Raw genomic sequence first — 20,675 nt, 5'->3', positions numbered from 1 at the left:
TATTGAGCACCAAGTCTTTGGAGCCATTACCGGGGATTGTTCTGTGTAAAAGTAGCGATCACAATTTCGCGCACCAAGTTTTTGGCGCCGTTGCCAGGGATTGTTCTTGAGTATGGACAACTGACGGTTCATCTTGTTGCTTAGATTAGGTATTTTTCTTCAGAGTTCTTAAGAATGAATTCTAGTGTTTCATGGTGATCTGCTGAAATCTGGCTGGCTGTGAAGCCATGTCTAATCTTATTGGACCGAGGTTTCAACTGATCATCACAATAGCTTGTTGATCTCTATCAATCTTGCTATTGGAGCAATGATCTGCTAAGGCTTGGCTGGCCATTGGCCATGTCTAGTGTTTTGGACCGAAGCTTTCTTTGAAAGCTTGGCTGGCTGTGAAGCCATGTCTAATTCCTGGACCGGAGTCTTAGACTAGCATTGCAATGATTCCTGGAAATTCAAATTGAGAATTCTGAAACCTTTATTTTCTGTTTTCACATAATTTTCGAAAAAAGCACAAAAAAACTTTTAAAAAAATCATAAAAACCAAAAATACTTTATGTTTCTTGTTTGAGTTTAGTGTCTAATCTTAAGTTTGGTGTCTTGCATGCCTTGTTTATTTGATCTTGGTTCTATTTTCAAGTCAATAGTACAGGGGACTGAAGATTCAGAACATGCAGCAGAGGAATTACACAGAAAAGCTGGGCGTTCAAAATGCCCAGTGAAGAAGGACAGACTGGCGTTTAAACGCCAGCCAGGGTACCTGGTTGGGCGTTTAACGCCCAAAAAGGTAGCATTTTGGGCGTTAAACGCCAGAATGGATACCATTCTGGGCGTTTAACGCCAGGATGGCACAAGAGGGAAGATTTTGTTTTTCAAATCAATTTTTTTTCAAGTTTTCAAAGTTTTTCAAAATCAAATCTTTTTCAAATCATATCTTTTCAATCAAATGTTTTCAAAATCAATTTCTTTCCTTTTTCAAAGATACTTACTAACAATTAATGATTTGATTGAACATCTCAAGTTTGTTACCTTTTCTGTTGAGAAAGGTTTAATGTTTGAATCATATCTTTTCTTGTTAGGCAAGTCATTAATTTTTAAAATCAAATCTTTTTTTTAAAAAAAAATTTTTCAAATCATATCTTCTCAATCACATCTTTTTAAAAAACAAATCATATCTTCTTAACCACATCTTTTTCAAAATAGTTTTCAATCAAATCTTTTTTATTTCTATTTTCAAAGTCTTTTTCAAAAATCACTTGATTTCTTCCCCACTTTTATTTTTCAAAATCAATTAGTGTTTTTCAAAATATTTTCAAAATCTTTTACTTAATTTTCGAAAATTACTTCCCCTCTTCTCACATCCTTCTATTTATGGAGTATCACTCCTTCTTAATGCACAATTCGAACTCTATCTAATCAAGTTCGAATTCTTCTACCTCCTTCTTCTATTTTTCTTTTTCTCTGACACCTCAAGGAATCTCTATACTGTGACATAGAGGATTCCACATTTTCTTGTTCTCTTCTCTTTCATATGAGCAGGAGCAGAGACAAAGGCATTCTTGTTGAAGCTGACCCTGAACCTGAAAGGACCTTGAAGTGAAAGCTAAGAGAAGCTAAGGCACAACTCTCTGTTGAGGACCTGACCGAATTCTTCAAAGAAGAAGAACCTATGGCAGCCGAAAACAACAACAATGCCAACAATGCAAGGAAGGTGCTGGGTGACTTTACTGCACCTACTCCTGACTTCTATGGGAGAAGCATCTCTATCCCTGCCATTGGAGCAAACAACTTTGAGCTTAAGCCTCAATTAGTTTCTCTAATGCAACAGAATTGCAAGTTCCATGGACTTCCATTGGAAGATCCTCATCAGTTTTTAGCTGAGTTCTTGCAAATCTGTGACACAGTCAAGACTAATGGGGTTGACCCTGAGGTCTACAGACTGATGCTATTCCCTTTTGCTGTAAGAGACAGAGCTAGAATATGGTTGGACTCACAACCTAAAGAAAGCCTGGACTCTTGGGAAAAGCTAGTCAATGCCTTCTTGGCAAAGTTCTTTCCACCTCAAAAATTGAGTAAGCTTAGAATGGAAGTCCAAACCTTCAGACAGAAGGATGGTGAATCCCTCTATGAAGCTTGGGAAAGATACAAACAATCAATCAGAAAGTGTCCCTCAGACATGCTTTCTGAATGGAGCATCATAGGTATTTTCTATGATGGTCTCTCTGAACTATCCAAGATGTCTCTGGATAGCTCTGCTGGAGGATCTCTTCATCTGAAGAAGACGCCTACAGAGGCTCAAGAGCTCATTGAAATGGTTGCAAATAACCAATTCATGTACACTTCTGAAAGAAATCCTGTGAACAATGGGACAAGTCAGAAGAAAGGAGTTCTTGAGATTGATACTCTGAATGCCATTTTGGCTCAGAATAAGATATTGACTCAACAAGTCAATTTGATTTCTCAAAGTCTGTCTGGAATGCAAAATGTACCAAGCAGTACTAAGGATGCTTCCTCTGAAGAAGAAGCTTATGATCCTGAGAACCCTTCAATGGAAGAGGTGAATTACCTAGGAGAACCCTATGGAAACACCTATAATTCTTCATGGAGAAATCACCCAAATTTCTCATGGAAGAATCAAGAGAGACCTCAACAAGGTTTCAACAATAATGGTGGAAGAAACAGGTTTAGCAATGGCAAGCCTCTTCCATCATCTTCTCAGCAACAGACAGAGAATTCTAAGCAGAACCCCTTTGACTTAGCAACCATGGTCTCTGATCTAATCAAAACCACTCAAAGTTTCATGACTGAAACAAGGTCCTCCATTAGGAATTTGGAGGCACAAGTGGGACAGCTGAGCAAGAAAGTTACTGAACTCCCTCCTAGTACTCTCCCAAGTAATACAGAAGAAAATCCAAAAGGAGAGTGCAAAGCCATAACCATGGCCGAATCTGGAGAGGAAAGAGAGGAAGTGGACGCCACTGAGGAAGGCCTCAATGGGCGTGCACTGACCTCCAATGAGTTCCCTAGTGAGGAACCATGGGAATCTGAGGCTCAAAATGAGACCATAGAGATTCCATTGGATTTACTTCTGCCATTCATGAGCTCTGATGAGTATTCTTCCTCTGAAGAGGATGAGTATGTCACTGAAGAGCAAGTTGCTAAATACCTTGGAGCAATCATGAAGCTAAATGACAAGTTATTTGGAAATGAGACTTGGGAGAATGAACCTCCTTTGCTCACCAAAGAACTGGATGACTTGTCTAGGCAGAAATTACCTCAAAAGAAACAAGATCCTGGGAAGTTTTCAATACCTTGCACCATAGGCACCATGACCTTCAAGAAGGCTCTGTGTGACTTAGGGTCAAGTGTAAACCTCATGCCTCTCTCTGTAATGGAGAAGCTAGGGATCTTTGAGGTACAAGCTGCAAGAATCTCACTAGAGATGGCAGACAACTCAAGAAAACAAGCTCATGGACTTGTAGAGGATGTTTTGGTGAAGATTGAGGACCATTACATCCCTACTGATTTCATAGTCCTAGAGACTGGGAAGTGCATGGATGAATCCATCATCCTTGGCAGACCCTTCCTAGCCACAGCAAAGGCTGTGATTGATGTTGATGGAAGTGAACTGATCATTCAAGTGAATGAAGAATCCTTTGTGTTTAAGGCTCAAGGATATCCCTCTGTCACCATGGAGAGGAAGCATGAAGAGCTTCTCTCAAATCAGAGTCAAACAGAGCCCCCACAGTCAAACTCTAAGTTTGGTGTTGGGAGGCCACAACCAAACTCTAAGTTTGGTGTTGAACCCCCACATTCAAACTCTAAGTTTGGTGTTGGGAGGTTCCAACATTGCTCTGAGAAAATATGAGGCTCCATGAGAGCCCTCTGTCAAGCTACTGACATTAAAGAAGCGCTTGTTGGGAGGCAACCCAATGTTATATTTTATCTATTTTCTTTTGTTATTTTATTTTTTTTAGATTGATGATCATAAGAAGTCACAAAATCAATTGAAAAAGCAAAAACAGAATGAAAAACAGGAAGAAAAACAGCATACCCTGGAGGAAGAACCCACTGGCGTTTAAACGCCAGTGAGGCTAGCAGTTGGGCGTTTAACGCCCAGTCTGGCACCATTCTGGGCGTTTAACGCCAGAAAGGGGCACCAGACTGGCGTTAAACGCCAGAAAAGGGCAAGAACCTGGCGTTAAACGCCAGGAATGGTCATCAGCCCGGTGTTTAACGCCAGAAATGGCTCAAAACGTGATTTTGAATGCCATTTGGTGCAGGGATGACTTTTCCTTAACACCACAGGATCTGTGGACCCCACAGGATCCCCACCAACCCACCACTCTCTCTCTTCTTCAACCATTCACCAATCACCTCAATACCTCTTCCCCAAAAACCCTTCACCTATCAACTCCCATCTTTCTCTTCACCACTCACATCCATCCTTCATAAAACCCCACCTACCTCACCCTTCAAATTCAAACCACTTTCCCTCCCAAACCCACCCATAATGGCCGAACCCTATCCCCCCCCTCTCTCCTATAAATACCCTTCTTCACTCCTTCATTTTCACATAACCTAAACACCACTTCTCCCCCTCCTTGGCCGAATACATAAGCCACTCCCTTCTTCCTCATTTCTTCTTCTTCTACTCTCTTCTTTCTTCTTTTGCTCGAGGACGAGCAAACCTTTTAAGTTTGGTGTGGTAAAAGCGTTGCTTTTTCATTTTTCCATAACCATTTATGGCATCCAAGGCCGGAGAAACCTCTAGAAAGAGGAAAGGGAAGGCAAAAGCTTCCACCTCCGAGTCATGGGAGATAGATAGATTCATATCAAGGGTGCATCAAGACCACTTCTATGAAGTTGTGGCCTTGAAGAAGGTGATCCCCAAGGTCCCTTTCTCACTCAAAAAGGGTGAATATCCGGAGATCCGCCATGAGATCCGAAGAAGAGGTTGGGAAGTACTTACCAACCCCATTCAACAAGTCGAAATCTTGATGGTTCAAGAGTTCTATGCCAATGCATGGATCACCAAGAACCATGATCAAAGTGTGAACCCGGATCCAAAGAATTATCTTACTATGGTTCGGGGGAAGTACTTGGATTTTAGTCCGGAAAATGTAAGGTTAGCATTCAACTTGCCCATGATGCAAGGAGATGAACATCCTTACACTAGAAGGGTCAACTTTGATCAAAGGTTGGACCAAGTTCTCACAGTCATATGTGAAGAGGGCGCACAATGGAAGAGAGATTCAAGAGGGAAGCCGGTTCAACTGAGAAGGCATGACCTCAAGCCCATCACTAAAAAAAGGATGGAGCAAACAAGAGACCCCTCTCATCATGAGAGAGGAGCAACAAAGACAAGGAAGAGACATTGAGGAGCTCAAGCACTCCATAAGACCTTCAAGAGGAAGAACAAGCCGCCATCACTAAGGTGGACCCGTTCTTTAATCTCCTTGTTCTTTATTTTCTTGTTTTTCGAATTTTAGTGCTTATGTTTATCTATGTTTGTGTCTTATGATCATTAGTGTCTATGCCTTAAAGTTATGAGTGTCCTATGAATCCATCACCTCTCTTAAACAAATGTTCTTAATTGAAAAAGAATAGAATTCCATGAATTTTGAATTTTATAGCAGTTTAATTATTTTGATGTGGTGGCAACACTTTTGTTCTCTGAATGTATGCTTGAACAGTGCATATGTCTTTTGAATTTGTGGTTCATGAATGTTGGCTCTTGAAAGAATGATGAAAAAGGAGACATGTTACTGAGGATCTGAAAAATCATAAAAATGATTCTTGAAGCAAGAAAAAGCAGTGAATACAAAAAAAAAAGAGAAGAAAGCAAGCGAAAAAAAAACCGAAAAAAAAAGAAGAAAAGAAAAAAAAAGAGAAAGAAAAAGAAAGAAATAAAGTTGTGATCCAGGGCAATAAGAGTGTGCTTAAGAACCCTGGACACCTCTAATTGGGGACTTTAGCAAAGCTGAGTCACAATCTGAAAAGGTTCACCCAATTATGTGTCTGTGGCATGTATGTATCCGGTGGTAATACTGGAAGACAGAGTGCTTTGGGCCACGGCCAAGACTCATGAAGTAGCTGTGTTCAAGAATCATCATACTTAACTAGGAGAATCAATAACACTATCTGGATTCTAAGTTCCTAAAGAAGCCAATCATTCTGAATTCCAAAGGATAAAGTGAGATGCCAAAACTATTCAGAGGCAAAAAGCTAAAAGCCCCGCTCATCTAGTTAATACTGATCTTCATAGATGTTTTTGGAATTCATTGCATATTCTCTTCTCTTTATCCTATTTGATCTTCAGTTGCTTGAGGACAAGCAACAACTTAAGTTTGGTGTTGTGATGAGCGGATAATTTATACGCTTTTTGGCATTGTTTTTAGTATGTTTTTAGTATGATCTAGTTAGTTTTTAGTATATTTTTATTAGTTTTTAGTTAAAATTCACTTTTCTGGACTTTACTATGAGTTTGTGTGTTTTTCTGTGATTTCAGGTATTTTCTGGCTGAAATTGAGGGACCTGAGCAAAAATCTGATCCAGAGACTGAAAAGGACTGCAGATGCTGTTGGATTCTGACCTCCCTGCACTCGAAGTGGATTTTCTGGAGCTACAGAAACCCAATTGGCGCACTCTCAACGGCGTTGGAAAGTAGACATCCTGGGCTTTCCAGCAATATATGATAGTCCATACTTTGCCCAAGATTTGATGGCCCAAACCGGCGTTCAAAGTCACCCTCAGGAATTCCAGCGTTAAACGCCGGAACTGGCACCAAAATGGGAGTTAAACGCCCAAACTGGCATAAAAGCTGGCGTTTAACTCCAAGAAGAGTCTCTACACGAAAATGCTTCATTTGCTCAGCCCAAGCACACACCAAGTGGGCCTGGAAGTGGATTTTTATGTCATTTACTCATCTCTGTACACCCTAGGCTACTAGTTTTCTATAAGTAGGACCTTTTACTATTGTATTTTAAAAAGGAATCTTGGTAGCTATCTTTGAGTTTTATGCTATCTTAGATCATTGGGAGGCTGGCCTCACGGCCATGCCTAGACCTTGTTCTTATGTATTTTCAACGGTGGAGTTTCTACACACCATAGATTAAGGTGTGGAGCTCTGCTGTACCTCGAGTATTAATGCAATTACTATTGTTCTTCTATTCAATTCCGCTTGTTCTTGTTCCAAGATATCACCTGTTCTTCAACTTGATGAATGTGATGATCCGTGACACTCATCATCATTCTCACTTATGAACAAAGTGACTGACAACCACTCTTGTTCTACAAGCATACGAGGCTTAGTGAATATCTCTTGGATTCCTGATACATGATGCATGGTTGATCGCCTGACAACCGAGTGCTCGCCTGACAAACGAGCCAGCCATTCCGTGAGATCAGAGTCTTCGTGGTATAGGCGATAACTGATGGCAGCATTCAAGAGAATCCGGAAGGTCTAACCTTGTCTGTGGTATTCTGAGTAGGATTCAATGATTGAATGACTGTGACGTGCTTCAAACTCCTAGCAGGCGGGGCGTTAGTGACAGACGCAAAAGAATCGATGGATTTTATTCCGGCCTGACCGAGAACCGACAGCTGATTACCCATGCTGTGACAGAGCATAGGCAACGTTTTCACTGAGAGGATGGGAGGTAACCACTGACAACGGTGAAACCCTACATGAGCTTGCCATGGAAAGGAGTAAGAAGGATTGGATGAAGACAGTAGGAAAGCAGAGAGACGGAAGGGAAGGCATCTTCATACACTTATCTGAAGCTCTCACCAATGATATACATAAGTATCTCTATCTTTATCTTTATGCTTTATTCATCATCTATACCCATTTGAGTCTGCCTGACTGAGATCTACAAGGTGACCATAGCTTGCTTCATACCAACAATCTCCGTGGGATCGACCCTTACTCGCGTAAGGTTTATTACTTGGACGACCCAGTGCACTTGCTGGTTAGTTGTGCGGAGTTGTGTTTATGCCATGGTATTGAGCACCAAGTCTTTGGAGCCATTACCGGGGATTGTTCTGTGTAAAAGTAGCGATCACAATTTCGCGCACCAATGGCTCACACGACCACGCGAAATGGAAGAAATCACAGTGACGCGCTTGCGTGCCTGACGTGACCGCGAGGATTGGAAGCTGCACGAGTGACGTGAATGCATGGACGACGCGCACGCGTGGCACGGGAAATGCTGAGTGACGCGAACGCGTGGACAACGCGGTCGCGTGATGTGTGCGATTTGCAGAATTACAGAAGTCGCTGGCATAGATTCTGGGCCGCGTTTCAACCCAGTTTTCGGCCCAGAAACACATATTAGAGCCAGGGAACATGCAGAGACAAGGAGAGGAAGTCATTCCACATAATTTCTAGTTTTTTAGATTTAATTTTACTCCTCCCCTAGGTTTCTCTTTTGACGTTCATAAATTAGGATTCGAAGAATTTTGACTTTGGCTTTTGAGAAGAGTCTACCTCTGGAACTGGTCATTATAGTTTGTTATTTACTTTTCATTTACTCCTCCATATTCTTAATTTGTCCAGAGTTGATATTGGATTATTTTCAAAGTTTATTAATACAAAACTATTTTTACTTTTAATTAATCTCTTTCATTATTGTTTATTATGTCTCTTTTTATTTTCCCCATTGATTTTGTGAAGTCTACATTTATGATGATGGAGTAGTTCCCCAACTTGATTGGGAGTTGATTAAAAGGAGAACCTTGAGTTGGAATACTCAATAGTTCAATTGTAATTGGTTCATTGTTGGTTGGCTTGTTAGTGACTAACTCTAATCCTTCCCAAGGGAGAGGATTAGGACTTGTGAATAGAAGTTGACTTTTAATTTGACTTTCCTTCATTCGTTGAGGGTTAACTAAATGAAAACAATGACTAATTATTAATTGATCTTGACAAAATTCCAACAAGGATAGAACTTCCAATTAATCTTCTCCCGGTCAAGATTTTATTTAAATCATATAAATTCTCTAATTTAATTTTTTGTTCATCAAACTCAAAACCCATTTGGAAAACCTCTGATTGATAAAATAGCACATCTTCCTGCAACTCGTTGGGAGACGACCTGGGACTCATACTCCCAGTATTTTATTTCTAAAATTTGTGACAACTCTTTTCTAAATTGATAAGTGGATTTTCGCCGGTTAAGAACTGTACTTGCAATGCCATTTTTCTAAATAATTCTTAATCTGCCAATTTCCGCTCACGTCAGTCGTACCTCTGGGGAGGGGTAGGGCCCTCCCCTTTTATAGTCTGTTCTAGGACGGGTCCCACATGAACAGACCCACCTTCTAAGAAGCTTCCTTCCCAGCTGTCAGGTGCCTCAATGACGAGTAGGTGACATTTGGGTTACCTCCCGGTTCGGGTGGCGTGAAGCCGTCGGGTTAGCCAGTCAGTCGGTTCCGGGCAGAGGGCCAGTTGGGCTGGGCCAAAATAGTGCTCCAACGCGCCAGCTATCGCCGTGAGCACCGTTGTTGGCGCATTCCCTTCTACACTCTCTCTCTAGTTGGGTTCTCGTGGAGTTGGCCACTCGCGATAGGGGCGTATCTCCTACGCGCGAGTTGGATTTGTTTGTTCGTGGGTAACGTCGATCATCGCCTCGTTCTTCGCGTCTGTCATTTAAAACCATTATGATTGATTTGAAAAGCTGGGAGAAAGACCATTATTCCCCTGCCTTTTTGCGCTTCCTTTTCCTGCGGTTATCATCCTATTAGCCTCAAAACTCCTTCGCCTTCCTTTCTTTCTTCATTTCCTTCCTATTCACTCCTACGTTTGCCTTTCTTCTTTGTTTCACTCTTCGAATTGCTGTCGAATAATTCCCAGCGCAATTTCCATCTGATCATTGCCTTTCTTTTGCACATTTCTTGGTAAGTGCTTCACATCCTTGTACTACTTTACTGCTTTACTCTGTGATCTTGCTACTTTTGCCACTTTCCTTTCTGCTGTAACTTAATTTTACGCAGTTCATATTAGATAGTTGTTAGAGGGGGTACCATTTTAGGCACATCGTTTGTTTTTTGGTTTGCCATGCATTAAATTGCCATTAAAATCCAGTCCAGTAGGCTGTAGCACTAATAGGCTGTAGTGATAATTTCATTTCTCTCAGGTTTCTGACCTCTCGGGCTTATTAACTAAGTGGTGCCCCCACTGTAGGTATGGCATAACACCCCGTCGCAAGAGCTCCCGTGAAGGACACCCCTTCGGAAATAACTTTGGAGGAACTCACAGAGTTCCACCAAACCGACCAACTTTGCAGGGTCAGTCCCGAGGAAGATCGCTACGACGTGTTCGTTCCTACGACCTGGAACGGATATGCCATCTGAACTTAAACACCCCCCGAATCACTGACTAAATCTAGATATACAAGGCAATGTTTACCAACCAGGGGGTTTGCATCCCCTTCTCCCCCTTCCAAATGGTGCTATTAAACCGGTGTGACGTGGCGTCGTCGCAGTTGCACCCGAACAGTTGGGCCTCCGTCCGATGCTTCGAGATGGTATGCAAGTAATTGGAGCTGCCAGTCTTGGTGGAAGTCTTTCTGTGGTTTTATGTCTTGACGAACCTCTCCAAAGAAGGGAAAGCCAAGAAAGGATACATGTCCTTTCGGGCAGCCCAGGGTAGACGGATCTTCGGCTTGTACGAGGATTCTTACCATGGTTTCAAGGAGAAATATTTCAAGGTACGGCCTGCCGAAGGTCAGCATCCCTTCTGGTTGACTTTGGAGGGGTACGTCGTATCCCGACCTACTGGAACTTTGGGGCTGGAGCTAATACATTCATGAAGGTAACTTACAAGGGGTTGACCCAAGAAAATAAAAATGTTGCCGACGTGTTGTTGGCTGTTTTTCGCAAAAACAATGTTAACCTCCACCTTCTGATGGGTGATCGTGAGATGGGAAGGGAGTATATATGTAAGTTGTCGGGTAGTCATTACTGTAAATTCTCCTTGTGTTGACTACTTCTCTACTTCAATTTCTAATTTGCATTTTCCTTTTCAGTGTCCACGGCAGCCGAGAAGACTAGACTTGAGGATTTGATGGCCTAATTTCTTCCAGGGCATAGCGACGACAGCTTTACCACCCAGACTGCCGACCCAACGTCCCCTACTCCCGAGGTCCTCCTCCTCCTCCTGGTCCACCGGCCCCAACGCTTTTGCCACTCCCAATAATAGCGTAGTCCCCCTCTCCCCTCTAGAGAAGAGCCCGCCGGTGAGTCTGGTGGCCCCGACGTGACGATCGTAGAGAACCCCCGCAAGAAAAAATAGATCTCTAGCCCTGAAGGGTCACTTACAGTGACAGAGAAGAATTTTAATGCTGGGGGGTTTATCGACTTGCAGCTTATGCCGAGCACCGAGGAGTTCTTCCATGGGAGAGATCTAGGTTCTCAGGCCAAGTGGATCTATCAGTGCATGCTCAGAGCTGCGACCATCGCAAGGAGGGCGGAGCTCGTCCTAACTTAGGCTGTGGTGCTGTATGGGAAGTACCGTTCGTCATTGCGGGAGGTCACCAGCTTGAAGCCCGAGGTGGAGACCTTAAAGGGAAAATTGGTTGACATTGAGGAGAAATTGCAGACCTCCGACTCGACTGTGGCTCGCCTGACTGACCATGAGATGGCCTTGGAGAGCCAGCTAAATACCTCCCATGGTCAGACTTCTGCAGCGGAAGCCAAAGTTGCCAGCCTAGAGGCCAAGTTGGAAGAGGCTGTCAAGTTGGTGAGGGATGCTAAGACAGAGGTTGCGGGACTGAAAGGGGAGGTCTCTGGTTTAAAGAAGAAGAACAAAGAGATGGTCAAGAATGCTCGCGAGGTGATTTCTGGGACCAAGGAAACGATCAAGGCCAAGGTCAAGTTGCTTTCTTCTAATTTTGACACCTTGGCGATTGGTGCTTTCAAGACTTTCCAGCATGGCCAGATTGTTGACATCCTGGGGAAGTAATGTGTATTTACTTGTACTTTTTTAGGCCATTCTGGTCTTGTAATGTATTATTTTGAACGCCTTGGTAGTTTGTGTAAAACTGTTAACCATTTTTGTTTGAAGGCGATAATTGCTGAAGCCGACTTATGGCTTTTTGTTTAAACATTTTGATTATGGCCCTTATTTCCATAGCCACTTAGGGTAGTGTTCACGATTTCAATGGCTTCCGCAGTGATCAATCTCGTGATAACGCAATGTTACCAAATTGGCAAGTTAACAAAGCATTAAAAAATGGTAAATCGGTAAGTCAGAAATAAAAGGGATACAATTATAAGATTTAAACAACGCTTAATTGAGCATGGTAAGTGACGATCCAAACAAACGGGATAACTAAGCAGCAACAAGTAAACATGGGATAAGACGAGTGTTATTAGATCGGTAGATCGGCTGGTTGCCAGGTCCACTCAGGCTTCTAAGAGTAAAACCTTTTTAAGTTCGCCACGTTCCACGTTCTGGGCACCTCTCTTCTGTCTAGTCGTTCCAGCTTGTAAGCTCCGTTACCGACTACTTCTTTTACCCTGTATTGGCCTTCTCATTTAGCTGCCAGTTTCCCTTTTGCAGGGGTAGGTGGCCCCACGTCGTTGCATCGTAGAATTAGGTCGTTTGGTTCGAAACCTCTCTTTAGTACTTTGGCATTATATCATAGGGCTATTCTATGTTTCAATGCCGTTTCTGACAAGTGAGCCATCTCCTTAGTCTCGTCGATCAGATCTTTCTCCACTGCTTCCTCGACTCTACCAAGGAATAACCATGGACTCAGTTCTCCTACTTCCATGGGAATCATTGCATCAACCTCATAGCTAAGTCGAAAAGGCGTCTCCCTGGTGGAGGATTGTGGTGTCGTTCTGCAGGACCACAAGACTGATGCGAGTTCGTTTGCCCATGCTCCCTTTTTCTGTTCAAGCCGTTTCTTAAGGCCTTGGAGGATGACTTTATTTGCGGCTTTGACTTGGCAATTGGTCTGAGGGTGCTCCACTGACAAGAACCTCTGTTTTATCCCTAGGCCCGTAAGGAACTCACCAAACTTCTTATCAGCAAATTGTGTCCCGTTGTCTGATATTACGATCTCTGAAATTTTGAATATGGAGATCACTTGCCTCCACATGAATTTTCGGCAATTTGCTTATGATATGTTGGCCATTGGCTCTGCCTTACCCACTTAGTGTAATAAACAATGGCCACGATAAGGTATTTAACCTTCCCGGGGCCTACCGGGAAGGGTCCGAGGAGGTCAAGCCCCCACTCGCTGAAGGGTTGGAAGGCCATCAATAAACTTAACTTGGCTGCTGAGGTCCTATAGAAATTGGCGTTTTCTTGACACTTCTTGCATCTCTTCACGAATTCCTGGGAGTCCGACATCATCGACGGCCAGAAGTAGCCGGCCCTGACGTGCTTCCAAGCCAGGGCTTTTCCACCGATATGCTGGCCACAACATCCTTCGTGGACCTCGCTCGAAACATAGTCCGTCTGATCGGGGTGTAGGCACTTCAGCAGGGGCTGGTTCAATCCTCTTTTCAACAGTTGGCCCTGCATTATCGCGTATTTAGCCACTTTCCTCCTTATCACCTTCGCCGCCTTTTCATCCTTAGAGAGCTTACTGTTTTCCAAGAAGTTGGTAATTGGATCCATCCATGAGGGGATGTCGGCTGCTTGGGTTACGCACAAGGTAAACGTTGGTTCTTTTACCAATCCTTGGATCAGGGATCAGTTTCCCGCTCCAAGCTTCGTGCCTGCTAGCTTTGACAAGAGGTTGGCTCGTGTGTTTCTTTCTCTTGGAATGTGCTGTACCACGACCTCATCGAATTCCTTGCTCAAAATTTTGACCCTTTCTAAGTATTTCTACAACAAGGAATCTCTGGCTTGGTAGGTTCCATTGATTTGGGAAGTGACGACTTGAGAGTAACTGTTTATCTCCGCCTTGGTTGCTCCCACTTCTTTTGATAAGAGCAGACCCCCTATGACGGCCTCGTATTCTGCCTAGTTGTTAGAGACTGGGAAATCGAACTTGATAGACTGCTTGTATATCATTCCCGTCGGGCTTTTGAGGATTATCCCTGCCCCCCTCCCCCCAAACGTCTGGTTGGAAGCTCCATCAACGTGGAGTTTCCACCGTGTGTCTGGTATCTCGTGAGGGCCCCCGGTCACTTCCACTAGAAAATCGGTCATCGCTTGGGCTTTAATTACATGCCTGGGCTCATATTGCAGATCGTACTAAGATAGTTCGATTGCGCAGGTAATCAACCGTCCCGTTAGGTCAGGCTTTTGTATTACCTGGCGAATGGCTTGGTCAGTCCTGACGGTGATCTGACGCCTTTGGGAGTACTGCCTTAACCTTCGAAACGAGATCTAGAGTGCGTAAGACAGCTTTTCTAACTTGTTGTACCTTAGCTCCACACCTTGTAATGCTTTGCTGATGAAGTAGACCAGTTGTTGGATCTTTCCCTCTTCTCGGACAAGGAGGCCGCCAAGGCTTCATCCATTACTGCCAAATATAGGAATAGCATCTCACTGCCTTTGGGTTTGCCTAGGACTGGTGGTGTTGAAAATATGTCTTTGAAGTGGTTGAAGGCCTCTTCACAGGCCAGGGTCCACTCGAAGGCTATCCCCTTCCTCATGAGGTTGAAAAAGAGGAGAGCTCTGGCCGCCGATGCGCCGAGGAAACGAGATAGGGCTGTCAGCCTTCCGGGTAATCTCTACATGTCTTTGATGCACTCCGGACTCGTCATTCACAGAATAACTTCACACTTGTCGGGGTTCGACTCGACCCCCCTCTAGGTTATCATGAATTTGAGGAACTTCCCGGCATCCATGGAGAAAGCACATTTGAGAGGGTTAAGTCTCATGTTGTGTCTGCGAAAAAACGCGAACACGGTCTTGAGGTCGCCAATCAAGTCTTCTGGTTGGCTGGTCTTTACCAAGATATCGTCCACGTACACCTCCACTGATTTTCCGATTAGATCACTGAAGACCTGGCTCATCAGTCTCTAGTAAATCGCTCCTACGTTCTTCAGTCCAAATGGCATTACCTTGTAGCAATAGGTGCCTCCCGGCGTTATAAACGCTGTTTTTTTCTCGTCAGGACGGTGCATCAATATCTGTTGAACCCTGAGTACGCATCCATGAAGCTTAAAAAACGATACCCCGTTGTCGCGTCTACTAAGGCGTCAATGTTGGGAAGAGGGAAAGAGTCCTTGGGACACGCTTTGTTGATGTCTGAATAATCTATGCACATCCTCCATTTCCCATTCGCCTTTCTGATGAGGCCTACGTTCGACAGCTACGTTGAGTATTCGAGTTCTCTGATGAACCCAGCTTCTAACAGGCTGGCCGTTTGTTTGGCCACCTCGTTAGCTCTCTCTTGGGACATTTTTCTCCACTTCTGGGAAACAGGCTTGCATCCGGTGTTATGGCAAGCCAATGTGACATGATGTCGGGATCTACTCCAAGCATGTCGGCAGGCGTCCAAGCAAACAAGTCACTGTTTACCCTTATAGTGTTCATGAGGGGCTCCTTCAGGTTATGGGGGAGGTTCCTATTTACGAGTGTAAATTTCTCTTCAATGTCTCCTACCCTGAACTTCTCCAGATCTCCCTCGGGTTCGGTCCTTGGTTTGTCGTCAATCCTAGCATCCAAATCGGCTAGGAAAACCCCAGCTGCTTCTTTCGATTTCTTCCTTAGAGAGAGGCTGGCGTTGTTTCACACAATCGCCGTTTCTAAGTCCCCCCTAAAGGATCCTACCGATCCATCATCAGCAACAAATTTTATTACCAAAAGCTTAGTGCATACCACAACAGAGAATTCATTGATTGTTTTCCTCCCCAAAATGATATTGTAGGCTGTTGAGTCCCTTAGTATGACAAACTCTGCCATTACCGACCTCCTTCCTTGTCCTCCTCCTATATAAACCGGGAGGGAGACTACCCCATTGGGTTTTATGAAGTTGTCCCCTGGGCCGACCACTCCGTGCTGATGTGTTTTTAGGTCGTTTTCTCGGAGCCCCAGGGCGTCAAAGACATTCCTGAACATAATGTTGGAGTCGGCGCCGGTGTCAACGAGGATTCATTTGACCAGTCCTGTTCCGACTCTTGCTGTGATCACCATGGGGGGATTCTCCAGGATGTCATGGAACCACTGGTCCTCTGGCCCAAACGATATCCTTGGAGCTTCCCAGGACGAGGTCCCATGGCTACTTGATGACACGGCCAAGATCTTAGCGTCCTTCTTCGCTGCGGACTTCGACCTGGGGGATGCGTCCCATCCAACTACAATGTTAACGACAGTAAGGCCACGGTCATTGTCCTTGTTGGGCTCTTGTCTTGGCCTCACGGCTCGGCCCTTGTTCCCTACAGATCATTCGCGCTCTCTCCTCCTGGGTTCCTATATGAATTGTGAGAACTCTGCCAGTTTGCCTTCACGAATGGCTTGTTCCAAAGCGTCCTTTAAATTGAAGCAGTCATGGGTCTTGTGGCTGAAGCCTTTATGGTAGTTACAGTACAAGCTCTTCTTCCCGCCCGTTCTGTCCTTGAGTTGTCGAGGCTTCGACAAGATGCCCTTGTCGGCGATCTGCTGGTAGACCTCGACGATCGGGGTTGTTATAGGGGTATAGTTCGTGAACTTTCCAATCCGAGGGAATGGCTTGAAAGGCTTAGCTAGTCCTCCGTCCTTGGAGGGTTCCTTCGGCCTCTCGTCGTGCCTGGGTCGACGAAGAGGAACTTGGGCCGGTTGCCGTTTATTGGCTGCCACAACCTGGCTCACTTCCTCATCATTGATGTACTCTTTCGCAATGCCCTGGATCTCCTGCAAAGTCCACACAGGCTTGGTGGTGAGGTGTTTTCTGAAGTCTTCGTTCGACAACCCGTTCGTCAGACATAGGCTGGCCACCGAGTCGGTCCGACCATAAATTTCCAGGCACTCGTTGTTGACCTGTCAAGGTACTTCCTGGTAGACTCCCCGTTTCTTTGGGTCACACCTAGGAGGTTGATTGGGTGCTTGGCTTTAGCGATACGTGTGGTGAATTGCGACATAAAGCTGCGCGTTATGTCCGAGAAGGTCCTCATGGACCCTTTGGGTAGCGCATTGAACCATCGAATTGATGGTCCTGCCAAGGTTATGGGGAAAGTGCGACACCTCACCTCGTCGCCCACACCCTCGAGATTCATCCTAGCCTCAAAGGCCATTAGGTGTTCCCGAGGGTCTTGGGTTCCGTCATATCACATGTCCGTTGGCTTATCGAAGTGCTTCGGCAGCCGGACCTCGAGAATGGAGTGGTGGAAAGGGGTTGCTCCCATAATTATTGGGTTTCGTCGCCTTCTCAGCCTCTCTTTGCTCTCTTCTCGGTCTTCTGCCTCAGCATGAGTCGCAAAGGGCCGAGTGTAGATTATGGGGTCTTGTCGTCTTCTCGATATTTTCCTGCTTTCGCCTTGGCCGTCTGACTCAGCGTGGGTCGGGGAAGACCGAGCAACTGTTCTATGCCTGGCATGTTCGTTCCTCTGGGGACTTCTCGTCCGGGGTTCCACCGTTTGCGGAGGAGATCGGGTGTGAGGGGGGATTCGGGCTAGGTAAAAAACGGTCCCTAGCTGCAAGCTCCATCTCGAGATTTTGCACCCAATGGCGCAGTTCCTGCATAATTCTCGTGTTGTCGCCCCCGTCCCCCCGAAAGGATGCCTTTCACGAGAGGGGGAGGGGGTTCGTTCCTGCGAGAGGGGAATCTCGTGCGCTCGCGAGAGGATGCTAGGGAGGCCGCCCAGCTCGTACGGTGAGCGCCCTCTTCCTTGCGCGCCTCGCCTCCTTGTCCTTCGACCGGCCCCAACAAGAAGTCTATTGATGCCAGCGGTCCCCACAGACGACGCTAATGTTCTGTTTCTCGGCTCCTGAACAGGTCGGGTGTGCCAAATGCTTAGAGATGATGGGGAAGCTGGATTCGGATAACCTTCACGCGTCTAGATCTCTCGGGCCAGCGTGTAGAGGAGGAGGTCGAGGCTTGAGTTCCTCCCATGTTTGTGATGTGCAATGGGGGGCCACCTGCAAAAGGACTCCGACGCTCAAGTCAGCGTTCATACAAGGCGGCAGATAGGGTAAAGGATATATGTCGTACCTTTGGGGAGGGGTAGGACCCTCCCCTTATATAGTCTATACTAGGGTGAGTCCCACATGAGCAGATCCACTTTCTAGGAAGTTTTCTTCCCAATTTTCAAGTGCCTCAATGACGAGGAGGTGACATTTGGGTTGCCTCCTCGTTCAGGTCGTGTGAAGCTGTCGGGTTAGTCGGTCAGTCAATTCCGAACAGAGGGCTAGCTGAACTGGGCCAGAACAATAAATTTAAATAAAATGATGAATAAACTTGTCAAATATTAAAATTATTCAAAAAATTTTATGGATAATATCTTTGAGATTTTTTTTTATGAGCATCTGAATCTTTTGAGTTAATAATAATAAAAGCAAAGAATTGGTGTCGGAATAAGAAAAACGGGTTTCCAGTCAAAGCGTTATCTTAGAAACCCTAATCGTAAAAATCCGACCCCTATATATCGTAAAGTACGCATAAACCCCAAAACTAACCGAGGTTTTGTGAGGAGGGAGAAAGAGAGAAGTAGAAAACAAAGAAAGATGCAGATCTTCGTGAAAACCCTAACAGGGAAGACCATCACCCTGGAGGTGGAATCTAGTGACACCATCGATAACGTCAAGGCCAAGATTCAGGACAAGGAAGGTTTAGTATTTTCCGCCTTTTTCATATTGATTATCTTGTTTGTAACACAAAAGATAACCACAAAACATTGATTCTGATTTTTACTCCTGGCTGTGTTAGGGATTCCGCCGGACCAGCAGAGGTTGATCTTCGCCGGAAAGCAGCTTGAGGATGGCCGTACACTCGCCGATTACAACATCCAAAAGGGTTAGTCCGGCCATTTCGACATCGTAATTCTCGGAATTTAAAAACAGAAAGGAAATTCATGTCTACTTTTAATTGATTTGTTGAAACTATATTTCGGACGAATAATGTATGAAATGTGAGATTGTGAGAACTTGCGAAGTTGGAAAATGGATGATGGAAATAATTAATTCAGTATGAAATGTGTTTTAGGAAATGTGTATTAGGAAAGATGGTTTACTTTATTCCTGTCCAATGAGGATGTTGAATCTGGTGAAGTGCCTAGAATAATGATGGTTTAGATTTCGAGTCTTATTGGATCAGTTATCATTGTCTTGCAGAGTCGACATTGCATCTTGTTTTGAGGCTTCGTGGTGGAATTATTGAGCCATCTTTGATGGCATTGGCCAGGAAATACAATCAGGATAAGATGATCTGCCGCAAGTAAGTTCAAACACTACAATCTTGTTTGTTAAAAGTTTTAGATTGTTCATTATGGAAGTAGTACTTCACAAAAAAGAAAAGTTTAATGGTCGGCAATTTTAATTTATATTAGCAAACACTTTTAACCAGTAGGCCGACATCTTTAGGCCAACAGCCCAACACCATTTCTTTTAGGAAACACTTTTATCTATTGTTGGCTTATTGCTAGCCAAAAACAATAAATTGGATTGGCCTTGTAAGTTGTAACTCTGTTGCTTCACAAAATTTGATTAGTTCATTTTTTCTTGATAGCTACTAGTGCTTACTATGTGGTGGTTGATGAAACTGCCTGAAGTTAGTGCCTTCTTTCAGATGATAAATATCCAATTTAAAATCTTTGAAGGAAGAATTTGATTTAGAAAAATTTCGGTGACAAATTTGGATGACCATTTACTCTATAAACTTACTGGTATTATAGCTGTTATAATTTGTACTGATGGAATTATTACGTTATCAATGGATTCTTTTCAGAAATTATGAGTTTAACTGATTTGTTGATCAACCTGCATTTAGTAACTGGTTAATAGCATAATTGCTAACCCTATATTAATGACTAGATTAACTTGAATTGGTTTGTTTATTATTGATGACTAGAATAACCTGTGTTGGTTTGTAACATTAAAATTTGGGACTATTTCTACATTTGCTCTACTTTGCCTAAATGGTTATATTGTGCTTTGCAGGTGTTATGCACGTTTGCACCCTCGTGCTGTCAACTGCAGGAAAAAGAAGTGCGGGCACAGCAACCAGGTACTGCTTACAAAATCGGAAAATCTAATTTGCATGGTATTTTTTATCTATTATTTAGTCATTGATTTTGTATTTCTATTGTAGCTGAGGCCAAAGAAGAAGATCAAGTAAACTGTTCTGATTGCAACCAATTTCATTAGCGTTTTAGTATTATAGGGAATGTGCTGAAAAGTGTACTGGCAGTTACCTATTTTTTAAAGATTTTGTTATTCGGGTTGAGTGTGTTACCATCATTCGTGCTTCAGTTCCATGTGATGAGACATGCTTTATGATAATAAAACATGTCCACAGCCCACATTATCGGATTCTCATATTTTACAATTTACTTGTGTTATGGTAGCTTCTTGCCCGTTACGAGCTATGAGCTACTAATTTACTCGGATAATCATAACACTATTCTGGCTCTATTATTACGTTGGATCGCATGCGTAATCTTTTTTATCTTATGCTGGAATGAAAAATTTGTGGCACTAAATCCGTAATTATCTGAGGTAACAAATGTTTTAGTGGCGCGAAAGATGACTTGTTCAAAATTATGTTGCGGCGTTATGGTATTAATTCATCACACTACGC

General features: G+C 43.9%; 1 protein-coding gene and 1 non-coding gene across 2 annotated transcripts; one reads left to right on the top strand and one right to left on the bottom strand.

The window, feature by feature from the left end:
- Positions 1-2,068: 2,068 nt before the first annotated feature.
- On the bottom strand, positions 2,069-2,176 carry LOC130958266 (small nucleolar RNA R71). The gene has a single exon (XR_009077398.1). It is a non-coding gene; the product is annotated as a small nucleolar RNA R71 (small nucleolar RNA).
- Positions 2,177-18,453: 16,277 nt separating this feature from the next.
- Positions 18,454-20,423, top strand: LOC130955213 (ubiquitin-60S ribosomal protein L40). Its single transcript, XM_057882032.1, has 5 exons — positions 18,454-18,707; positions 18,807-18,893; positions 19,211-19,313; positions 20,036-20,102; positions 20,187-20,423. Exons 1-5 carry the CDS (start codon positions 18,605-18,607, stop codon positions 20,211-20,213), a joined length of 387 nt encoding a protein of 128 aa, XP_057738015.1. The 5' UTR covers positions 18,454-18,604; the 3' UTR covers positions 20,214-20,423.
- The last annotated feature ends 252 nt before the right edge of the window (positions 20,424-20,675 follow it).

Source organism: Arachis stenosperma, chromosome 10 (genome assembly GCF_014773155.1).
Source record: "Arachis stenosperma cultivar V10309 chromosome 10, arast.V10309.gnm1.PFL2, whole genome shotgun sequence".
NCBI lineage: Eukaryota > Viridiplantae > Streptophyta > Magnoliopsida > Fabales > Fabaceae > Arachis > Arachis stenosperma.
The sequence above is the reverse complement of the archived record's forward strand: the minus strand, read 5'-3'. Positions and strand labels throughout refer to the sequence as shown.